Source organism: Sipha flava, unplaced genomic scaffold (genome assembly GCF_003268045.1).
Source record: "Sipha flava isolate LNK unplaced genomic scaffold, YSA_version1 24199_pilon_pilon, whole genome shotgun sequence".
NCBI lineage: Eukaryota > Metazoa > Arthropoda > Insecta > Hemiptera > Aphididae > Sipha > Sipha flava.
Window position 1 is genome coordinate 2,687 of NW_020272888.1, and position 9,190 is coordinate 11,876.

The following is a 9,190-nucleotide window of genomic DNA, read 5'->3' on the forward strand; positions in this document are numbered from 1 at the left end:
CATTATCAATTAAGTAGGTACATCTAATTATACAAGTGTTTAAGTTAGGGTTTTATACATTAAATAATGTTAAAAATTATAAATATAATAAACACATTCAGAACACGATTTGTGTCAATATATAATATCTAAAAATAATATATATATATACAGTGGTTGAATTGGAAAAAAAAATAAAGGTGGACTCTAAATGTAGCTGAACAATTAGCGTTCCAAAGCAAATTAATCTAAAAAAAACCGTAGGGGACTCTGTCCCCCCCACCCCCTAAATGCATCTACAATATAAATAATTAAAAATATCTAATGATTAACACAGATATCTATAACAAATAATAAACAATACTAATAGGTATTTATTTGAATTAATTCTATCAACACAGCAACACGTCTAGCAAATTTAAAATCTAAAATGTAAATATATAGCCACGTGATAAAATTAATTAATCAATTAACTTTCAATTTAAAATAATTCATGTATTTTACTGTTGCCTACAAAAAGTAAATATTAAATTTATAGATTATAAATGTTACTCTTTTATTAGTATATTAATTTTTCTTTGTCAATATTAATTTTAATATTTGAAGTTTAATATTAGTCAAATAATTTATTTCATCCCGTCACATTATTTTTAGGACTAAGATTTGCTGAGAGTTAAATAATAATTATTTTTATCATAGGTATGTATATGTATTGCTTTAAAATGTATGACCAAAAAAAATTTAAGGAACTTTTAACTGTATTTATTAACTTTTTTTTTAGGTAGGTACTAGGTACTTAAGTAAAAAGGGCTAATAACTTTTTTTGGAAAAACAAGTTTTTTTTATCAATTTTATCAAATTACAAAAAAATAAAAATTGCCGGGACTGACGTTCATTGATAATCAGATTGTACATCAGTTTTTCTAATAAATTTTATTTCTACTTACTTATGTTTTGTATATCTATTTTTTTTTTTTTTTTAAGGCGGGATTTATGAAGGTGGATTATCAAAAAAAAATAAAAGTACACCGGTAACAGGAATCTGCGCACGCCTATGATTTATTATTAAATTAAAGTGTTTTAATTACCTTGGTCATTGTTTTTCTTTTTATTGAAAAAGTCCGATATGGACAATTTTTGACGTTTATTCATGTTTATTGCTGACGTGACGTGAAGGACTGTAGGAGTGCGGTTGAGGTGTTTACTATTTTCAACAAAATTACAATTTATAAATTACATACGCGAGTACGCCACAAGCTAACATAATACTGATTACTCATTCGTGGAGCACCTCGTTTCCAAATAAAATATAAATAATATTTATTTTTCCTTGAAAACGATCACCATTTATTAATCGTCGATAACTAAAACAACGGACGGATTCTCAAAATACGGAGTCAATATATTATTATTGTCAGCAGTGTTACCACATTTATCATTCTGGCAATCGCCAATTTGTTTTGATAATAACGCCATCTACCGCCAAAATTAAAAACTATCGCTATCTACCGCCAAATATAAAAAAATATATAGCCAAAATCATAAAAAAATTTATATTTGAAGCCACTTCGTTGTTTAATTTTAATTTGGCTAACACCATTATGTATGAATTATGTATGGTAACATATAACATAGTTGTATTTTATTATAAGTACATTTGATTATAGAATAGACTATAGTTTATTCAATAGAACATACCTATGGATAAATTCTTCTTAAAAAAATTTCTCAACAGGTAAATACAAACCACATAACTAATAAAAAAAGTAGAAATTTTCTAAATTTTTTTATTATTAACTTTTGGTTATAAATATAATTTCATAGGTATAAAACATGGTAAAATCTAAGACCTACTTTAAACAACAAACAAATAAAATGATAAATCTTTAAATATAACAATAAAATCAGATAAACAATCAAAAACAAAAATAACTATTATTAAAATATCATTTTTTTCTTTTACTTTGTAAAAACCACTACTGTAAACAAAGTTGTAATTTTCTGATTTTTTTTTTAATATGAACTTTTATAAATATAATTTAATATAAAACATAGTAAAATATAATACTTTCAACAACAAACAAAAAGACAAATCATTCAATAGACATAATAACAAATGTTATTATGTCTATGGGGAGATCGGTCTTCTTAGACATTGACAAAGGTTTTTTTATTTTTCTTCAGAATTGATAACAAAAAAATTTTTCTAAAATAATTTATGATAGATATAATATTATGAATTTACGCCACTTTTTTCGCCATATCTTTTCAAATATCGCCATTCTTAGAGCCAATCGCCAAATTAAAAATTCGTACGCCATATAGATGTGAAATATCGCCACTTTGGCGATTTATCGCCACGTCTGACAACACTGATTGTCAGTGGTTTACTATGGATCGTTATCGTCGGTACACCCAGGCAGTGGCGCCGAAGTCCATGTTTATGTATGGCAGCTGCCATATATATAAACATTTAAGGGGGGGGGTCCAGAGGAAAATAAAATGATGACAATTAATAGAAATAGGATCACAAATTATTAAGTAGTATTGCCCACTTCGAGTATTTGGTATTACATATACATTATTTCGTTGATCAATTAACACCAAATAGTTCATAATAATACGATCATTACTGATTAGTAAGAACAGTAACAACTAATGGTGCATTTTGGATAGAACAAAAATAAAAATAAAAACCATCAACCAAAATAGACATTCGCCGACTGGCGACCACCCACTCCACTAACATACGTATATTACATTATTAGCGTCTATTATGTTATCAAAAATGCAACATTTAGTCCATTATAGTGTTTATAAATAGCTAAAAATTCCTATAAATTATGATACACTATCGTTGAAAATCAACTGTACCTTCAGTTTAGTGTAATAACTAATAAGCCAGCTATAATTCAAAAAGACTGTGACATATATTTATATTATTTAATTGGTTTTATTATTTAACTTTTAAGAATTTTTAATTTTTAACCACTACTATTTAAAGTTAAAAATTATAATTGTCTAAGAATATTAAGTACAAATCAACCTTATAAAGTAATTTATTTAATACCAAAAACTATGAGTTCTGTTTGTAAATGTGATTGCGGGAAATTAAGTTCATCAATGAACGATAAAAATTGGAATAGACATATTAACTCATGTAAAGTACGAAAATTTAAAAGAAACTCGCATGATATAAAATCGTTTTTTTCTGGAAACAAGAATAAAAAAAGCAAATTGATTCACCAAATTACTGCTGTAAAAAATAGTAAGTACCTACATAATTTATTTAAATGTTTTATTTTGTTTTAAAATAAAAATACAGATATATTATAAATATGTATTATTTTAAATAATTAATACTGATCTTAATTATAATATTTAATATGATTAGTTTTTACTTATAAGTTCTGTACTACCAACTTATTGTACTATAACCTATCTATGTGGCTATGTTCTATTAGTTATTACCAGGGTTAGGATATGTATGCAACAGCATGATTTCTTATGCGACTTCTGAATATTGATTTTGTCAATAATGTCCACGAATCACCTCATGATGAGATAAATGGTGGTGTTTTTATTTTGCATGTTTTTGCATATTTTAGATAAAATGGATATTATTGCATATATTGAATAAAATTAATATTATTGCATATTTCAATTATATGAATGCAAAAAATGAATGTATTATAGTATATTTCGTATTTAATTCTAGCCCCGCTGATAAAAGTGTTATGTGCACCACAGCATATTATAGTATATTATTATTATACTTATTATTATTATTATTATTGTTAAGTATGTATATGTTAATATGTGGGGACAAATGCTGACATTCGTGTAACAACCAAGCAATTGTAAAATCGTTCTTTCTATATTATAATTTTCAGCGACTCAATAAAATAAAATACTTTTAATAAAATTGTTGAATTGAGAATTTCCTCGTGGTGTTTTTTTTCTAAAGTGCGAACTTAAAAAACGTTACTGTAATGCCAACGGACCCTACCGAGTTTACCCGATCTGGCATACAACAAAAGTATAAAACTTGATTTTTTTTATCAAACATAAATTTTATTTTGAATTATTTTATTTTATTTCTCTATTATATTATATTAAGACAAACAACCAACCACTGATGTAATTCAATAAATATTTTTTTTTATTTTTATTACTATATTTTTGTATTTATCTTATAAAAATTTAAATCTATATTTTTGCATATTTTGGTAAATAAAATGCATATTTTACAATTTTTTTATTTCATACAAATCCTAGTCCTGATAATTACATTAATTTATCCCACTACTGTTAATTTGGAGTATAGAAAAGTAAAAAAAAATGCTTATATGTGTAAAAAAAAATATATTAGTTAAAAAAGATTTTTCTGATGATTGATTTTATATATGATTTTATTTTATGTACTTACATTTTTGTACCTACTTATACATTAACAAATGATAATTTGTACATATTACATGCTCACATAGTTTTTTGATAATCAATTACCTTATTGAATATACAACTAGTCTTGAGATAAACTCATGATTGCAAAATAAAGGTATGTGCCTATCCATATTAAACAACTTTTTTTTAAGTATTTATATACTTAATTGTGAATATGTACCTATATAACTCATAATCGTTTGATGATTAATATCCTTATTGAATATACAACTAGAACTAGCTTTAATTTAATACATATTTTTAGCTATTTTTGATGTGAACAATGATTTAAATGAAGACCAAAGTACTCCAGTTAATAAAGAATCATTGGTTGAATGTGAAATTCAAAAAGATACTGAGATAAGCTCATGTTTGCAAAATAAAGGTATGTACTTAAATTATTTGTCATTTTTTATGTACCTATTTATATATTTTGAATATTTAGTTTTTTGTACCTTTGCCTATAATGATAAAAATAATAATCTATAAGATAAAGTAATAGTGATGTACGAACAGCGAAATAACATGTTTTTTCCATTTTTTTAAAGGCATAACAAATATTATGTAGGGGGTACCTAACATATCTATTTAGCTAAAAGAAAAAACATAGGTATAATAATTTATAATAATAAGATAAGAAAATACAATTCAATTAAAACTAATAATTAATTTAGTAAGTATTATTTAAATAACACTAAAAAAAAAAAAAAAAATGTTTATCAGAAGTAGTAGGTATCTATGGAAACAAATCAAAATGTAATACATTGTAACCTGCAGACATTAAAATTTTAGCAGGGCTATGTGACAAATATTTAGTTTTAAAATTTGACAGATAAAATGTAGGTTTATTTCTGGAGTTGATTGTATTTACCTTAAATTTTAATTCTTCAAGAAGTTCTACACAATAAGTCATCTTATGCAATAATTTGATTAAGAATCTTAAATTTAATGCTATTTTATGTTTTTTAAAGAATCAATTTTAAATAAATTACCAATTGTATTATATCCTAATTCCTGACTGAGGGGTTCTTTTCATATTACAATTATATGACAGATATCATAAAAAATTATTTTGAATTAAGGAAAGGCATGTATATTGTCTAATATTGTCAGTGTGCCATAACCTAACCATATTAATGTAGCATATTTTATTTGAGATCTAACTAATGAGAAATATAGTTTTTGATGCTGAGCTATCGTAGAAACATATACATATGGGCTTTAAAAGACCTAATTTCATAAATGACTTATTGCAAACATAATCGACATGTTTATTATCAGTTTTATAATAGGTTAATCATTATAATATGTGTATTGTGTTCTTAATATTGATACTTAATTTTATTTGATAGTTCATTAGAATAAAAAAGTTCTAAATAAAATTTATATGTTACCATGAGTCTATTTACTTAGCATAATTTTTGAACTGTCAACTTTTATTTTAGATGATATGGATATGGATATAATTAAAAATGATCCAGCAATTTTTGCTAAAATGTCTATTTTGTCACCGGAAATTAAAGATTACATCTTAAAATTTGGTCCTTGTCAACCGTTACAAGATGATTTACCTAATAAAATATTTCCTTATGAAATTAACAATGAAAAGATAAAAAGAAGTTTTAATGATAAACATTATTACAGAATTTTGTCTGATAAATCAAAATGCCATCGTGATTGGTTGTCTTATTCATTAAGCAAAAATAAAATATTTTGTATTCATTGCATGCTTTTTGGAACCAATTTGCATAGTAATTTAGAAAAATCTTGGACCAAAGAAGGGTTTAATAAATGAAAAAATTGTTCATTTGCTATTCAAAGACATGAATTAACTCCAGATCATGTAACATCATCTTTAAAATGTAAATTACGTCAAAACAATGTGCCAATTTTGCCTTCAATTGAAAATAATAGAAAAACTCAGATAGCAATGAATAGACAAGTTTTATTAGAGCTTATAGACATTGTAATATACATGGGACGTCATAACCTGGCATTTCGTGGGCATTATGAGGATTGGTCTTCAAATTCTCGAGGTAATTTTAAGGACTTGGTTATGTTAATGTCTAAAAATTCTGGACCATTAGCGGAACACATAAACTGTATTTAACAAAATGGAAAACGTGAAACATCTTTTATTTCATGGCAAAGACAAAATCAGTTGATTGAAGCTATTGCCGAAGATATTTCATTTCAAATACGATCATTTATTAAAACTGTAAGAATGTTTAGCATATCGATTGATACTACATTTGATGCATCTCGTAATGAACAAATATCATTTATTATACGGTAAATAAATACAATTATTTTAACTAATATGTTTTGTTATGTTATATTAATATATTTTTTAGATATGCTGATGAAGTGACTGGTGAGGTTCATGAAAGACTATTAGCAGTAAAGGAATCACCAATTACATCTGGAAAAAAATTATATGACATTTTTGTAAATGTAATGGAAGCTGAAAATTTGAATTGGAAAGAAGAGATGGTTGGTCAGTCATATGATGGAGCTAGTAACATGCGTGGTAACTATAATGGCCTCCAAGCTCATATTAAAGAAGAAAGCCCACAAGCATTATTTGTGTGGTGTCACTCCCATCGTTTGGCTTTGGTAGTAAAACAAGCAGTATCATGCAACTCCAACGCAGTTGATTTATTTGGCAATTTAGAAACTCTCTATGTTTTTCTTTGGTGTTCAAAAAAAAGAGCAACGATTTTCAGAGAAATTCAAATTGAATGTGGTAATATGGAAGGTAAAAATAATCCATTGCATGCTGTTAAGAGAGTAAGTACAACACGTTGGAGTTCTCATGCGGCAGCATTATATGTAGTTTTAAAATTCCACAATGCAGTTTTAAAAACATTAAATAAAATTAAAGATTCTGAAGGATCTGCTGATGTAGTAGTTGGTGCGAGTTGTAGTGGTTTGATATCATACCTTACATCCCAACGTTTTCTTCTAACAGCATTATTATTCAAAACTATATTTCAAATACTTGAACCTGTCACCCGCCAATTGCAGTCCCAAGATATGGATATGCTTATGGCCACAAATATTTTAAATAATGTGATTCATCAAATCAAAGAACTTAGAAATGATGATTCGTTTAAAAGATTACTAAAAAGGACTGATGAGTTTGCTGAAAATAGTATTGTTGACTTTTTACCTCTTGTATCTAGTCGACCCAAACGTGTTCCAAGAAAATCAGGTGTATATAATTTTCATAATAAATATCAATTATTAATTAAATTTATTAAGAAAGTATGATTGTTCTTAATTTCAAAATGTAATATTAATTTCAGGTGAACATTGTCAGGATGAAATTATATCATGTCCCATGAAAAAATTTAGAATTGATACATACAATGTCATAATGGATATTCTTTTAGCAGAGTTAAGTGGACGTTTTGAAAGCACCAATATAGGACCTTTAAAAGACTTATCCCTTCTTTCATTTAGACGTATTCGAGAAGTTCAAAATAATCCACACATTGTACCTTGTGATGCCTTTGACGCTTTGTGTACCATGTACTCACAAATCGATAAAAACTCATTATTGACAGAATATATTGAATTTTGTAAAAATTTTACTGAAATAGAAAACAGTATTTTACTTCCTAAGTATCTTAACAACAATTTAATAGTTGAAGATTATGAAGATTCACTAGAGTTAAACGCATATAGTTATGATAGTGCGGAAGAAGATTCTGCAAAAGTTGTTTATCATAACATATCAAGTACGAGGGAATTATTTAAACTATTTTGTTTGGCTTAATTAGCTAATATTTTTCCAAATTTATATTTAGTTTTAAAATTATCTATCACATTACCTGTAACAAGCTGTAGCGTAGAGCGAACTTTTTCTAAATTAAAACTTATAAAAACAAAGTTAAGAACAACTATGTCACAAGATCGTCTCGATAGTTTAATGAAAATATCATGTGAGCAAGATATAATTATTAATAATGAAAATGTAATTTTGTTATTTGCAGCTAAAAGTAGTGTTCTAACTAAATGTTTGATTTATTAATAAATATTTAATACTTATAATAATATTGTTACGAAAGGACATAATTATTATTAATATTGTATATAATATAATATAAAAGGTTGCGTTTTGACATTTTGTTTGTATTTTGTAGTAGGTATCATAGCAATTAGCAGATAATTAAATATAATTATATTTTATATTTATGTTAATATTTACATACGAATTAGTTGGAAAATATAAGAGAGTTTATCAAAAATAAAAGTGGGTGGAAAATTGTTTGACAGGTTTCAAATTTATTAAGTGGGTTATGTGATTGTGTGTGTTGTGGTGGGGGCGGGTGGGTGGTGGTCGGAGGTCAATGCCATACATGTAATTTTGTACTTCGGCGCCACTGCACCCAGGGAAGTTTTCGTAATAGTTATATTTTTAGCAATTTAGCAGTTTATACCACGAATTAATACGCAGTGGAAACACTTGAAACGTGTTACATAAATTATATAACATTATTATATATTTTATTATTGCGTTCCTAATATACATATGTGCTAATAATAATGAACAGATTACGAACTAATACCAAAAATTAAATAAAATATTAATCGTTTCCAATTTTTTTTCATATTTATTTAATTTTTCTAAGAAACAAATTCATATTCATATAATTGTTGAAGGACGCTGCGTCCCCTGCGTTCCTTGATGAATTAAATTAAGGGGTACGCTATAATATGAAGAAAAATGAAGAGTAGCTCAGACCCTCTGCGTCCCCCC

At 26.2% G+C, this 9,190-nt stretch overlaps 2 protein-coding genes across 2 annotated transcripts; both read left to right on the forward strand.

Moving 5' to 3' along the window:
- Positions 1–2,470: 2,470 nt before the first annotated feature.
- On the forward strand, positions 2,471–6,246 carry LOC112684103 (zinc finger MYM-type protein 5-like; the record flags this gene model as incomplete). Its single annotated transcript, XM_025555423.1, is given in 3 exon segments — positions 2,471–3,247; positions 4,691–4,810; positions 5,871–6,246. Coding segments are annotated over 3 exon segments (660 nt in total). The 3' UTR covers positions 6,221–6,246.
- A 384-nt stretch (positions 6,247–6,630) lies between these two features.
- On the forward strand, positions 6,631–8,496 carry LOC112684102 (zinc finger MYM-type protein 1-like). The gene is made up of 3 exons (XM_025555422.1): positions 6,631–6,717; positions 6,780–7,639; positions 7,734–8,496. Exons 1-3 carry the CDS (start codon positions 6,650–6,652, stop codon positions 8,204–8,206), a joined length of 1,401 nt encoding a protein of 466 aa, XP_025411207.1. The 5' UTR covers positions 6,631–6,649; the 3' UTR covers positions 8,207–8,496.
- Positions 8,497–9,190: the final 694 nt, after the last annotated feature.